Genomic DNA, 15,654 nt, shown 5'->3' on the forward strand with positions numbered 1-15,654 from the left:
CAGGGACACTCCTACCAACTGAACTACTCTACCAATTATGTTTGAAGAATCCTTTAAAAATATATGACAATTTTTCAAGATATATAAATATATGTATATTGTGTTTTTTCCGAAGTTACGGGGCACATGTGCCCCACTCTTCAAGGTGGGTCCGTCCCTGTCCACGAGAGCCTCCATTAAAGTTAGTTATTTCTACTCTCTGAAGATTTAAGGTTGCTTCATGTGAAAATGCTTACCCTGGATAGTTTTTGTTTCTGCCCATTAATTTATGGGTTGTCCGTTGAAGAAGAGAATGCATGGATAGAAAAAAATTTCAAAATTCTTTCATTGTTATTGTACAAGAAAGATTCTGCCATGGATGCTTAGGGCAAGAATTATTTCAAATGGGTCTGTATGTGGGCAAACCGAAAGAAAAAGCAGACAAGAACTTAGTTTTCAGGCTAAAATGACAAAAAGCCCATCTTTTAATGTGTTGGTAATTGGCAAATAAGGATATTTAAGGAAAATAAAAAGTGGGTACATAGCTATCTTACGCCCCGAACTTAATATTGTAGGTTAGCAAAACCCTCCAAATAGTTGTCAAGTAAGAAAAAATGGAATGGAAGAGAAGAAGATTGATGGGTCCTAGCCATGGCACAATATCTCGAAAGTTTTAAGTCATCACATCATCTGTCTGCAAGATTATATTCTTTTGCTAATTAAAGTTTTATTCAATCCATTTGTTGAGTTTTTTTAGCCACAATGCAATCCCTATGTATTTCTCAACTAGGTCTTGAGCAGTTGGTCTCATCACAGCTTCTAAATTAATCGCCATCAAATTTTATTACAGATTGAAAGTCCATCTTTTGCAGTAAGCTGCTTCATGCTTGGGGGTATAGTTGTCAGATTTCATGGATTCGTTGCTATGACTAAAAGAAAAGAAGAGGGGCTGGTTTATTGTGAGTGAAATAATATTGTCCATTAGATTAGCTAATGCCACATGTCACAAATCGAGAGGGGTACTGGAGGAACTTGAGGGAAGGCCTACTGGAGGTGAGCCTGTTAGTGGGTTAAAAGTCATATTCGGTGGAGAAAGTAGGTTGTCATGCTATAGTTATTTTATTGAAAATATAGTATAAGTTAGTGACTTTATTAATATAAAAATAAGATATGTAACAGTACCAGATAATTTCATCAACCGGTTGGTTGAGTGATCATTTGAGGAATTTAGCCAAAAGAATCCTCATCGAATATGGTATAAATATGGCATCCATTGTGGTTATTCTTCCTTTCTTCTTTCTCTTGAACTTCTGTGTCATTTTGTTAATTATCAGATTAGAGAGGATTTAGATTCAACATTTTAATAGTAATCGTCTTTCTTCATTGTCATTTAACTATGTAAAATATTTTTCTTCTAGATCAAATGTTTGTTTGTTCGAGCAAAAGCTAGTGATCCTTCCCTGCTCTTTGTATCAAACTCATATCTTGCAATTTGCGCATTTGAACAAGTTTATTCTCTTTATGAGACAACGAGAATTCGAACAATAATAACGAAAAAGAAAAGTAGACAATTTTAACGTGGAAACTCTCGAGGGGAAGAAAATCCCGACTGTCACTACTCTTATTTCTCAATGAAAGATGTTTTTACAAGGATACATAATTATGAAGGAAATCCATCTATATATAGGCTGCGAAAGACCCTAAACCTAATAGTAATCGAACCACTTTTTCCTTGCAGTTGGTCATGAGAATTTGTCCTTACATCAGTCCCACAAACATAACAATTCTTTTCTCCAACTTTCATGCAGGCATGGCTGATCATCTAATTTTCAGCTTTTATACAGCCTAAATTGCGACATAATTTTAAATGCCCTTTAAGTGTGTGCATTTGTCTTTCCAATTCCAAACTTGTACATTTAGTAAGATGAAGGCTTTCTAGCTAGATACTTCCAAAAGCACCTCATTACTATATAATATAAGAGGGAATGTCAGGACTTTTGTAGTCCTCACAAGAGTTTTCCAAATTTTTAAAAACTTTTTAATTAATTACTTTTATGTCTTAATTTTATTTATTTAAGTAATTTTTTTTATTTTTTATTTTTAAGGTCTATTTTTTAAAAGCTATCGAACCTGGGGACTTTTGTAGTCCTCACAATAATTTCTAATTCTTTTAAAAAAAATTAATTAATTACTTTTAGGTCCTAATCTTATTTATTTAAGTTAATTTTTTATTTTTTATTTTTAAGGTCTACTTTTCAAAAGCTATCGAACCTTCTACCTCATTTTTCATGTTCTTTGATTTTCTGGTTCGTGCTCGATATCCGCATTTAAGCCCAATTAATCTAGATAATTAGCACTGTATCGCGCCTATTCGGACGGAACGTTTCCTCCAAAGATTTTTTCCATATCCATGTTCGAACCCCTAATCCCTAATTAAGAGAGGAGCAGCTCCATCCGCTGCACAAGTTAAATTATGTATTTGTCTTAAAAGTTCATTAACTATGTATAGATTATTTATTTAGAACTAAATAACTTCAGAAAATTAGGATACATAAGTTATAAATGTCAAATTCTGGCTCCGCATTTGATTTGAAGTAAATAATTTTATCAAAATGGATGTTAAAATATTAAAGCAGTGGAATGAAAATTTTGCTTTTATATAATTACCCACTTGTGAGACTACAATGGGTATATGGTTGTTATTGTTGTTGTTGTTGTATACTTGTACTAACACAAATTATATTTTTTTAGTTAAAATATCTACTTTTATATCTTAAGCCCGGACCTCACATAACTAGTAGAAATATAAGGGGAAAGGGAAAGAAAGTTGAGGACTTCCAAGCGTTCAAGAATAGTCACTTAAAAAAATTGGAGCATCTTTCTTATTAATTTAATCAACCCAAAAAGAACAAGTTTTCCAACCAACACAAGTCATATGCCACCACCGAAATGCAGATAACAATAACAAAGCAATTAATTAGTTAAATAATAAGGAAGAAGGAAAGAAGGGACAATAATACAGGTTATGGAAATTATGATGTGAGATTCTCTCTTGCAATTTGCATCTTCTTTTCTCCAACTTCTCTCCATGGCTGTTGAGAAAGGCAAAGACCAATCGTCGCTTCCAGTTCGTCCTTGGAAATATGACGTCTTCTTGAGTTGTAAAGGTGATGATACTTCAAAAACCTTTGTAGATCATCTCTGCTTAACACTTTGCCAAGTTGGGATCAACACTTTCATTGCTGGTGATGAGCAGCTCTCTGAAGCCGCGAATGCAATTGAAGGATCAATCATTTTTATTATTATTCTCTCAAAAAACTATGCGTCATCAAGAAGGTGTCTTAATGAGCTTTTGCATATCCTTGAACTCAAGAACAACTCCAAACGGTTAGTTCTTCCTATATTCTATGATGTTGATCCTTCTGATGTGCGCAAGCAAAGTGGAATCTTTGCTGAAGCCTTTGCAAGACACGAAATATGTTCCCAAGAGGAAAACAATATTCTACTCTGGAAAGATGCACTCAATAAAGTTGGCAATTTACCAGGATGGGATCTCCAGCATGTTGCTCAAGGGTAATATATCCTCTTTATAATTTGTCCCTATATTCTATAAATTTCATCTCCTTTTTGGGGAAAGGGGAGTTATGTTGAACTCTGATTACCTCATCTAAAAGTTTAATCGGTTAATTGTGCACATTTTTATTTATTTGATTGTGTCCTTAATATGCTCGTTCACGTGTGGGCCACCTAATTCTTTTTGGGCAAATTACATGTAAAGAAATCGGTAATGGTGAGCCTTGAAATCAGGAATTCTATTTGTACGTAGTAGAGATGGAATTCAGGAAATGTTGAATATTGTTGAGCATAATTGGGTGCTCACAACTTGAATTTCATTATTGCAAAGTAAGGACCAACTTCTGTCTTACACTTCTTATACTTAATTTTTTTCAATCATACTCTAGCAACTCGGTTTGTTGTTCTCTCTTGTTTCTCACTTGCTCTCAGACTTCTTTGCTTGCTTGAGCACGCATACATCCCAAATTACTACCCCTATTTAAAGGTGGTGATGGAGAATCTAGTTCTAGAATCATACCTTCCACTTATTTCTAGAATTGCCTTGGGGAGTTATATATTTGTGTATTGATAAGATCGTTTGAGCATTGAACTCAGGACTTCTATTTGTACGTAGTAGACATGGAGTTCAGAAACTGTTGAGTATTGTTGAGCACAATTCGTTGCTCATAGCTTGAATTTTATTGTTGCAAAGTAAGGCCCAACTTCGATCTTACACTTCTTGACACTCAAGTTTTTCTTTCACTCACACTATAGCAACTTTGTTTTTTGCTCCCTCTTATTTTTTACTTGCTCTCACACTTCTTTGCTTGCTTTGCTTATTTCTTACTTGAGCATACATACATCTCAAATGACCACCTCTATTTATAGGTGGTGATGGAAGAATATAATTGAGGTATTATTTTAGAATCGTAACTTACACTTATTTTTAGAATTTCCCTTTTTAAAATATTTCTAGGCTTCTCTCTAGAACCTTCACTCCAGAGCTCTTATTTCAATTCTATACAAGTCTTGAATATTCTAGATTCTTCTTTGAAATATCTTAGATATTAAGTCGGTGATGACTTTTCAACAGAAACAACCATCAAATATAACTCCAAAGAACCAAATTCCATAAACAATATAGAGGAAGAATGAAGAGAATATTTTATCAAGTGGAAATCCAATAGGGATTTGGTTCCTCCTCTCCCGAGTGCGTAAATGCCCCATCTCCATGACCACCTCATATAAAAGCTTATGATGCTAGAGAGAGAGCATATTTTTTATTTAACGAATTATATCTCTAACAAGAGAATCAGGTGATACAATTTTTTTGATTCAGCTAAAGCAGACTACAATGTCTTGCAAGTAGTATATTTTTTAAACAGTACGAAGTCTTTGATACTAGATTCATCGGTTTATCAAATCTATAGTTCAACTTGAAGTTCCTGATCAAGTTAATTTGATTCCCAATGCAACTCTTCAAGTAGGTTCCACTCAATGATACGTTCTTGAAGATTGAACTTTTAACCATACGTTTGGAGACGATTATTTTGTTTCCTCTGTCCCTTTCTATTGAATTTTCTAGTTGCGAAATGGCAATTCTCGTTATTGTTCAAGAAGCAAATGAACCAAAGGGTCAGCTGCATTGTGTTTTTTTTGTGTTTTTTTTGTCTTTTGTTGTGTTTCGCTGAACCAACTTATCAAACTTGCAGGTTTGAATCAAAATTTATCCATATAATTATTGAGGAAGTCTTACAGGAAGTCAAATCTCGCACACCCCTCCATATTACCGAGCACCCTCTGGCACTTTTTCCCCATGTTAATGAAATACAGAAGTTATTGTTCAAAGGAGGTTGTGATGATGTTAGAGTTATTGGGATTCATGGCATGGGTGGAATTGGCAAAACAACTCTTGCAAAAGCTGTGTTCAACCAAGTTCTTCAGCATTTCGAAGCAAGTTGCTTTCTTGAAAATGTGAAATTACAGGCTTCTGAAAGACATAATGGATTAGTTCATTTACAAGAGAAACTTCTTGGAACAATTCTTAGGAGAAAGATCAAAGTATACAATGTTGATGAGGGCATTACATTGATCAAAGAAGGGATTTGGCAGAAAAAGGTTTTCATCGTCCTTGATGATTTGGACGATCAATGCCAATTAACTGCATTGCTTGGAGAACGTGATTGGCTTCGCCCGGGGAGTAGAGTTATCATAACAACTCGAGACAAGCATTTGCTCAAAGAACTGCAGATGAATGAGCAATATGAAGCCAGGAAATTGGATCACAAAAGCTCGTTACAGCTCTTCACATTCCATGCTTCCAGAAAGGCAATACCCCCTGAAGACTACAGTGAGCTTTTGAAAGGCATTGTAACTTACTGTGAAGGAGTTCCGCTAGCTCTTAAGGTTTTGGGCGCTTATTTGTCTGATAAAGAGATCACAGAATGGAAAAGTGCCGTGGAGAAATTAAAGACAATTCCTTCTAACGATATTCATACAAAACTGAGAATAAGCTTTGATGGACTTCCGGATGATTTTACCAAGGCTGTGTTCCTTGATATTGCTTGTTTCTTCTTCAAAATCCAGAAGAGTGAGGTCGTAGGTATATTCAAAGCTTGTGGTTTCTACCCTGAGGTTGAAATTTGCAAATTGATTGACAAATCATTGTTAACAATTGATGAAAATAAGCATTTGAACATGCACAATGTGATCCGGGATATGGGACAAGAAATTGTTCACTAGGAATCACCTGATAACCCAGGCAAGCGTAGCAGATTATGGCACCCTAACGACATTTTTGATGTGCTCACCGGAGAGAAGGTATCAATAATTCATTGAGTTTATTCCACTTTTTTAGTGATTAGTATACATTAGTGTTACTTAATCCTCGCTTACAGGGTACAAGAGCAGTTGAAGCAATAGTCCTTGAATCTCCAGTTTTGAAGGATGTTCCGTTGACTACTAAAACATTTGAAAAGATGGCAAAGCTAAGAGTCCTACAAATCAATCATGTGCAGCTGTATGGAAGTTTCCAGTATCTACCAGTCTTTAAAATGTTTGCGTTGGTATTATTGCCTTTGAAATGCTTGCCATCTGATTTTTGTCTGGAGAATCTTGTTATTCTCGATATGAGTTTTAGCAAATTCAGCGAATGCCAAGCGCCTTTAAAGGTTTGACATGTCTTCTAACATTACTGAATTCTTTGTTCATTTTAATGTAGAAATTGAACAAACGCAAAATCTTACTTACCTTCTTCTTTGTGTTCTATTTTGGAATCAGTATTTCAAGTCTTTGAAGAGATTGATATTCTACAGTTGTGAGGACCTCAAGAAATCCCCGGAGTTGGTTGGTTTGGATAGTCTTGAGGAGCTATCATTTGGTTACTGCTCAAATTTGATGGGGTTGGACTCAACAATTGGAGATTTGAAGAGACTGCGTAGTTTAGATGTGTCTGATTGCAAGAGACTACGGATACTCCCAAGAAAAATTTGTGAGTTAAAATCACTTGAAATGTTATATCTCGATCGCTGCTCAAAACTGGAACAATTGCCTGACGATTTGGGAAAGTTGGAAGGTCTAAAACAATTGACTGCAGTTGTAACATCTATCAAAAGAGTACCCAGTTCTGTTGAGCATTTAAAGAACCTGGAGAGGCTACTGCTATCACATGACTTCCTATTTAAAAGACAATTTAAATTTTCTGACATGTTTCGAACTTGGTTGCAGCCAGAAAGAAGCCTCAGTCAAGGGGGGTATTTACCTTCGTCATTTTCAAGTTTAAGTGCTTTAAAAGTTCTACAAATTGAGAACTGCAATATGTCTGAAGATGATATTCCTTTTTCTCTTGCGAGTTTATCATCTTTACAGAGTCTATGTTTTAGAAATAATAAGTTTCATTCCATACCTTTCAACCTTTGTGACCTTTCTAGTCTCAAGTATCTCAATTTAAGTGACTGTCCAAATCTTAAAAGCATCCCTGAAGTTCCTCTCACTCTTCAGAAACTCGTTGCTTATAAGTGCAAGTCATTAGAAAGACTTCCGAATTTGTCCAACCTGAAAAGGTTGGAGGAATTGGAATTGTATCATTGTGAAATGTTGACGGAGATTCAAGGCTTGGAGAATCTTCATTCTGTTAGACGAGTATATATATGGAGCTGCAAGACTTTTGGAAGAACACTAGATGTATCTAACTTGAGTCAATTGAAGAACTTGGATCTTAGTCACTGTGAAAGATTGATTGAGATTCGAGGCTTGGAGAACATTCATTCCATACGCTACATCAATTTATTCAATTGCAAAGCTCTTGAAAATCCTTTTACTGAAGACTTCTTCAAAGTAAGTATAGAGCTTTACTAGCTTTGCACTTTCTAATTTATCATTTAAAATCTTTTAAAGAAGTTCATTTTAATGTTGTCCCCACATATCCTACAAACTTATAGTGTTACTATAATTTGCATGAAACAGGCCCATTATGAACATGGTTGTGAGCTCCGACTAGGGCTTTGCAATAGCAAGGTTCCGGACTGGTTTAGCTACCAAGTAGATGGATGTTCAATGTGCTTCCATATGCCACAACAGGTTGAGAGTACATTCTTAGGCATGTTCCTTTGGATTGTTTATGGAACCGCGGATAAAACTAAAAATGTTTATCCTAAAGCCACCATAGTCGATCTAACTAATGGCGTTGAGTTTAATCATCATCTGTGGACAACCATATCCTTTGAAGATAATTCGTCCATCCATTACATACCACCAGATTACTTCAAATGCTCGGTTAAAGGCAGAGAAAGGATGAGCATTCATATTGAATGCTATGACTTTCCAACTGAAGATTTTGTGAAGAAATGTGGAGTTCATCTATTGTATAAAGACAAGAATGGTCAGGTTCATTCTGTGTCTGTGAGTTCTTTTCCTTGTTTTGACAGTGAAAATGAAGTGACTATCAACCATTCTCGTAAAGAGTAAGATAATCTGATTCAACACAGCTAGGATTGAGAAAGACAGAATCCAGTGCAAAACATTGGGGTAGACATCTAAGCATAACATACTAAATGGACAAGGCCAATGATGGTTGAGGGAATGGAGAGCTTTGAGAGCTGATATTGCTGATTCAGGTGTTTGTCAGTCGTGTCCTTCAAGCTTGTTTGAATTGGAATTGATACTAGGAGACTGAGAACTTTGCTAATTCCTTTGGCAGCATGGGCTTGTGAAAGAGAAGTTAAGGCTAGTTTTCTGCTATTTCAGGTGTGATGATCATCTTCTCTTGTGTTCTTTCACTTTAGTGCTGTTGGCATGCTTTGTCCTGTTTTCAAAGATCGTTGCATCCTGTCGACTAAATTGCTGGTTGGTTCTATCATACTTATAACATTTTGTTTTTTGCTATTAGTGTTTTAGAGGATTTCTGATGCGGGTGAATTGATTCATAAAAGTAGTTTCACATTTTTGACGTTTGATAACTATGTTTCTCTTGCCATATACTTCTGCTGTTTACTCAAAGTTTCATAAGTTAGATTAGTACCAGTATTGCCGAAAAGGATGTTGAAGACTACCAGGGCATCTGAGAAGGATGCTGAATATTCTTCAAGTTGATTATTTAGAAGAAAAAAGTTTATTAGTGTTCAAAAAGAAAAGCTTTCATATTTATCCTCTGCCAACATCCCCTCCCAAAACAAAACCCCAAGAAGAAAAAAGAACCATTAGGGCGAATATTTAGTTGATAAGTAGGAGTTACCTGTAGATGCGTAATTAGAAGTCTGATGTGAACTGGAAATTTAAGAACAATTTTAGAAAGATTTGAATGATCCTAAAGATGGGAACTGATCCCTTCTTGAACAGATACACTCGAGAGCTCAATTGAGCTATGTAATGGAACTAGAAAAGAAATAGGGAGAAGGAATTCTTATTTCATAGATGTGAAAACATGAATGGTACAATGATCTGGGACTGATCTATATAGACAGTGCAGGCGGCAAAAGCAGTTACAGCTGTGTAACTAATTTTGGGATCTCGTGTGACTCACGTGCCTGCCAACTAATTCCCAACTAACTTCTTGACAGCTAACCACCAGCTAATCAACTAACTAATATTGATCAGCTAATTACTCAACTAACTACCCAGCTTATTCAATATACAAAATAGGATAGAACTACCTTGAGATCATATCAAAGTCATGTTAGTCGTTGTCGTAGTAGTAGGCAAGCCAACCCCCATAAGAGGCTGGCCTCCAGCCGGCGATGCCATTGCTGACAGAATCTGCCGCAGTTTCTAGGGTTTCGTAGGCTAGAGAGTGTGCTCAGCTCGTGTAAACTATAGAAGGGAGTGTTAGGGTAAATTGAAAATGATGGAATTAAAAAACTTACTAAATACAAAGGGTGACATTTTTTAAACAGACTAAGGAGGGTAAGAGACATGAATTGAAACAGAACAAATAGAAAAAATGCCAGCAAGGCAGAAACATTCAGCTTGCATCCATATCTAACTAGTCCATCTGTTTCATAGTTTGTTTATCTGAAGAATGTAATTTACTGTTGCATCCCCTAGCTTACTCAAGGATTAAAAATTATGCATAAAACAAGGCCAACAGGTTGAACTCCTCTGTTCATGTATTGTGTAGTACATGTCTAATGTAGTTAAACATCTGCAGTACAGAGTCCTACTACTAAAGCCAGTCTTATCTATACATTGTAGTATATATATATCACAGCTACCTATGATATAGTAATACTTTTGGACTCTAATACATATTCAAACACTAACACACAGAAACTCTTATCTCTTAACAAATGACCAGAATTATCTTCTGCACTTAGGTGGCTAAGGTTCACCAGGGGCGGCTCGGCGGCTCAATATTATTGAGGGCCTAAAGCCAAACTTCATAATGAGGCCCTAATTTTTTTTTTTTATTTTAAAAAATCATATATATTTTGTTTGAAGTATATTTTTCTAGCTTTTGGGATGAAATAATTATTTTATAATTGATTTCTCCTAATAATTCCTTTTCAATTGATAGTTAGAATGATGTACCCTGATTCAAGAAATTTTAGTAAATAATTTCAAAAAAGTAAAATTAACAATAATAACAAACTCGAGATAAGAAAATTAAAACTAAAAAGCTAGAATGATGAAACATGATTCAAGAAATTTGAGACCAGATTCTAATACGAGTTGTTGCTTCTTTGAAATCTTCTCTCAGAGCTTGAACGAGAGAAAGAACAACAAACAACGCACAATATTTTTATCAACTTTCAACAGTACTCTTTAACTCACTTTTTCTAGAGAATAAGAAAAACTTATAGGAGCTTTGACGTTGAGCAATTGAAATTATGGGGAAAGTAATTAGAAAAATATGGTAAAAGATAAGTAAAAATGTCTAGTTAAGGAAGAAAGGTGAAAAGTTTGTGAGTCTTTACAAATTAAAAGAGAGGTTGTAATAAAGTTATACACGTTTTTTAATGGAAAAGGGTCAAAAGTGGAGTAATCTTTTCAATTATCAAATTAAATTTCCATTCATATGCAAGTGATTTGTGGGAGACATTCATATTTCCAAATTTCTAGTCAAACGGTTACTGCTATCTTTCCTTTCATATGAAACAATTTTACCTCTGCTAAAAAGTTCTTTTTTTTCTCTGCTAAAAAGTACTCGTATCTACTCACTATTTAAAAATAAATAAATTCAAAGGTGTCATAAAATAAAGACTATAAAATAAATACACTGGAGAAATATATAGAGAGAGATAAGATTGTGTATTGCTTATGTTCTATGTTACAAAACATATGGCCTCATATTTATAGAAGTAAAAATCCTAGATGGCCAAGTAATTAGAGGACACGTAGTGGCCAAGATTTTTGGTGACTAAACATCCTTGATGGCAAAGTATAGGAGGAAACCTAGTGGCCAAAAAATTTTGATGACTAAGAAATAATCTTGCTCTCCAAGATAGTCTTGATATCCGAGCATTAATCTATAAACTAGGTGGCCACTTTTACATGGTGACATCTAATATATAAACTTGGTAGCCACTTTCACTTGGTGGACATCCACCAATAATATATTTACAACACCCCCCTTGGATGTCCATTAATAGATGGTGTGCCTCGTTAAAACCTTATTAGGAAAAATCCTGTGGGAAAAAAGTCCTAATGAAGGAAAAGAGTACACATATCTAGTAATACGCTTTAAGAGCTGCCTCATTAAAAACCTTACCAAGAAAACCTAATGGGACAAAACCTTGGTTAAGGGAAAAAGAGTACATCACGTATTTCACTCCCCCTGACAAGGACCAAAATTCAGATGTCGGAGTCTTCGCATTCCAATCTTGAATATTATCTTCTCAAGAGTTGATGTTGGCAAAGATTTGGTGAACAAATCTACAGGATTGTCACTTGAGATCATGTGTGAAAAATAACTTTGGTGAAATGTGCTTCGTTCTATCTCCTTTTATGAAACCTCATTTTAATTGAGCTATATATGCAGCATTGTCTTCATCTAATACTGTGGGTATTTTTGTATCACACTTCAAGCCACATCTTTCTCTGATGAAATGCATCACTGATCTCAACCACACACATTCTCTACTTGCTTCATGAATGACTATTATCTCAGCATGATTCGAAGAAGTACCAACAATGGACTGCTTCGTAGATCGCCATGATATAGCAGTACCTTCGCATGTAAACAGATAGCTCGTTTGAGATCGAGCTTTATGTGGATCAGATAAATAACCTGCATCTGCATAACCAACAAGATCTGTACTACCTTTGTTAGTATAAAACAGACCCATATCGCTAGTTCTCTTCAGATATCGCAATATATGCTTAACTCCGTTCCAATGTCTTCGTGTAGGAGAAGAGCTATATCTTGCTAGCAAATTAACAGAGAACGCTATGTCAGGTCTTGCAGCATTAGCAAGATACATAAGTGCACCAATTGCACTAAGATATGGTACTGCAGGACCAAGAATGTTATATCCCGTATTTTGCATATTTAGATAATTTGAGATAATTGTGACTAGTAAGAGATAAGACAATATTTTTGATCTTATTTAATACATAAGTTGTTCATGAAAATATTGATGCGGAAATATTGAGGAAGGCTAAGGGAAAAATTGAAAATTTGGAAAATAGTTTCATGAATTACAAAAATTAGCCATGAAGTAGTTGGGCTTGGAAAAACAAAAAAAAAAAAAGAAAAAAATGGCCCAAGGTGACCGGCCATAGGGGACATGGGCCAAGGCCCATGTGAAGGCTAAATTAGTAAATAAAAGAGAGGGCCACTATTATTTGTCATCACATTTCAAGAACATTCAAGAGAAAGAAACTTGAGAGCAAGAAGAGAAAGGCCATTCGGCCAAGAGAAAAAAGAAGAGAAAAAAATTTGAAGCCATCAATCTTGATCCAAAAAAATATATATTCTCCTTGTATTCTTACTAATTCAAAGGTCCTCTTTAACGTGGTACAATTGTTGAAGCAAGAAGGCTACTCTTTGTCACAAGTCCAAAATTCTAGTCAAGTGGAAAGTTAAGGAAAAAAGTAAGAATTAATCCTCTTTTATATGTTATGCAAGGTTTATGTATGTTGTAGTATGTAGAAATGAATGAAAGTCATGGAAATAATGTGTGTTGTGTGTGGCCGTGTGGGTGTGTGTGTAGAATTGTGGCCGTGTGGTTGTTGTATGGCGGAGAAGAGATGAATTAATTTTACTTAGTATGTTAGTTGTGTTGTTGTGGACTTTATGATGCAAATGAAGGTTTAATGGTTCAAGTTGGCATTGTAATTGGTTGTGGGTTGTTGTAGGAATTAATGTGATTCTAATATGATTTTATGTAGTTATGAGAAGGAAATTGCTAAAGTGTGAATTGTTGTTGTAGTTTATGAATTTGAAAAAAGGAAATGTGTTGTTGTGGCTTTTGTTGCATTTGGAAGGTTTCGGGTGGAATGGCATATTGGTTAGATTATTGTGAATATTGTGCGGATTGTTTGAAACGTTCTTGAATGGCTTCGGATTAGTACTTGAATGTGTGAGCAAATATGAATTGAATATAAATGGGACGCCGTTGAAGTTTGTAGGAAGAAGTTGCTAATGTTAGTATGCGTTTTGAATCGATTGTGGATATTGTTAGAATAATTGTTGGTATTGTTGTTGATATTTTGGCCGAGTTAAATTCTCGGATTTGTTGTTGATGATATAGCCGAGTTGATTTCTCGGGGATGTTGCATTTACAGGGGAAATGCTGCCGAAATTTCTGTAGATAAAGTGTTGGTTTAGAATTGGACTTTTAAGTGTTATGGCTAATGTTTGGTATATATGAATATTGTTGTAGATCTTGCGAAGCGAAAGACTTAAGTTCGGATTAGCGTAGAAAGCGGGCAAGGTATGTAAGGCTTACCCTTTCTTTCTTTTGGCATGATCTTTATGAGACGAGCAAATAACGTATATGTATGATTCTAAAGAAAATCCTACTCTTAGAGCCACTAGGATGGCTAACGTTATTGATTTCCATAAGCTACTCCATATGATTTTGATGCGTATTTATGATGTCTGAAGGTCTATTTGATACGTTTCCGAATGGTATTCGAAAGATAATCGATATGACTAGAGTCTTGATTTTTCAAATGCTAGCACGTCCGACTTTTCCATCGAGTCTTTGATATACTTTGATATGTGCATATGATTCTAAAAGTTATATTTGATTTGATCTATACGATATCCGAAAGATACTTGATATGAGTATTGCTTCGATTTTCTAAAAAAACGACTTCTGAAATGTTCGTAGAAGGTTCTGTACTTCAAATGTCCATAACTTTCTCGTACTAAGTCGGATTGACCTGAAACTTATTTCTGAGCCTTCAGGAGTCGGTAAGTACACTTGTCTATCGAGTCTTGATTTATGTGCATATGGTTTCGCATTATTCTGTTCGTGCAAGCCTCAGTTTGGATTTCACTGAGCCCGGGCCAGGACATGTTCTCGTGCGTACTCCACTGCATTATTCACCGAGTCCCTCTCACTTGCGGGCCGGGACACGTTATATGTATATGTATATGATGATTTGATGATACGGGGATGGGCGGCCAGGATGGCATATGATGACTTTATCCACCGAGACCCGCAACAGAGGGCCGGGACACGTTATGTATATATGGTATATGATTCTGACATGCATGATTCTATCCACCGAGTCCGTTAATAAAGGGCCGGGACACGATATATGTATACATGATGCATGATGTTGACATACATGATTCTATCCACCGAGTCCCTCATAAAAGGGCCGGGACACGTTATATGTACATATGGTATATGATGTTGATATGCATGACCTTATTCACCGAGTCCCTCACTAAAGGGTCGGGACACGTTATATATATATGTATATGTGTATGATTCTTGATTTGAAATATACTACTTCTTTACATAGAGGGAACGTACTGATGATTTTACACAGTCATACTGGTTCTGGAAAGTTTCTATTTTTGGCTATGATCCCCTGTACTGTACTCCATGCCTTACATACTCAGTACATTTTTCGTACTGACTCCCTCTTCTTCGGGGGCTGCGTTTCATGCCCGTAGGTACAGACGTTCACTTGAGTGGCCCGACAGCTTAGGTCATCTTTCTGCTGCTTTGGAGTGCTCCCTTGTTCTGGAGCCCACATTTGGTACAGACTCTTTCATTGTACATGTGTATGTATATATTCAGGGGTACGGCGGGGCCCTGTCCCGTCATATGATTCTGTTATGTTTGTTAGAGGCCTGTAGACATATGTGTGGGTCATGGGTCGCTATTGTTCGGTTATGTCTGTGATTTGCGCCTAAGCGGTCCTATTTGCTATGACAGCCTTAACGGCTTGTATGTATATATATACTTATGTATATGCTTTGGACGATATGTTCTACGACAGCCTTGGCGGCTCCTATATGATGTGTTTGATATGTACGACTGCTTAAGATAACATCTGCCCTTAATATCTGTAATAATTAATATATGTTGGATATGGATAAGTCGTTGATATGCTGATTTGGTAAGTAAGTGCGTATGGGTGTCCAGCTCGGGCACTAGTCACGGCCCACGGGGTTGGGTCGTGACAAAGAAGCTCTTCATTTTCTTCCTGAGGCCAGAACGG

General features: G+C 35.9%; 1 protein-coding gene across 11 annotated transcripts; it reads left to right on the top strand.

The window, feature by feature from the left end:
* Positions 1-287: 287 nt before the first annotated feature.
* On the top strand, positions 288-15,447 carry LOC132634867 (disease resistance protein Roq1-like). 11 transcript variants are annotated; one of them, XM_060351040.1, is made up of 7 exons: positions 6,216-6,354; positions 6,432-6,704; positions 6,814-7,869; positions 7,999-8,648; positions 8,732-8,778; positions 13,854-13,904; positions 15,104-15,447. In XM_060351040.1, the coding sequence occupies exons 2-4, from the start codon at positions 6,513-6,515 to the stop codon at positions 8,497-8,499; spliced, it is 1,749 nt and encodes a 582-aa protein (XP_060207023.1). In that variant the 5' UTR covers positions 6,216-6,354; positions 6,432-6,512; the 3' UTR covers positions 8,500-8,648; positions 8,732-8,778; positions 13,854-13,904; positions 15,104-15,447. The 11 variants fall into 11 exon arrangements, with proteins under 11 accessions (XP_060207061.1, XP_060207053.1, XP_060207023.1 ...); XM_060351014.1 differs by having other exon boundaries at positions 7,999-8,778; XM_060351049.1 differs by lacking the exon at positions 13,854-13,904.
* The last annotated feature ends 207 nt before the right edge of the window (positions 15,448-15,654 follow it).

The sequence above is a fragment of the Lycium barbarum genome, chromosome 1 (genome assembly GCF_019175385.1).
Source record: "Lycium barbarum isolate Lr01 chromosome 1, ASM1917538v2, whole genome shotgun sequence".
In the NCBI taxonomy this organism is placed as follows: domain Eukaryota; kingdom Viridiplantae; phylum Streptophyta; class Magnoliopsida; order Solanales; family Solanaceae; genus Lycium; species Lycium barbarum.

Bases quoted from the DNA above. Each gene is read 5' to 3' on its own strand.
- LOC132634867 (XM_060350995.1), top strand. From the start codon at position 6,513: ATGGCAAAGCTAAGAGTCCTACAAATCAATCATGTGCAGCTGTATGGA. The intron at 6,705-6,813 runs GTTTGACATGTC...TTTTGGAATCAG, and splicing joins AATGCCAAGCGCCTTTAAAG to TATTTCAAGTCTTTGAAGAG. The intron at 7,870-7,998 runs GTAAGTATAGAG...TGCATGAAACAG, and splicing joins TTACTGAAGACTTCTTCAAA to GCCCATTATGAACATGGTTG.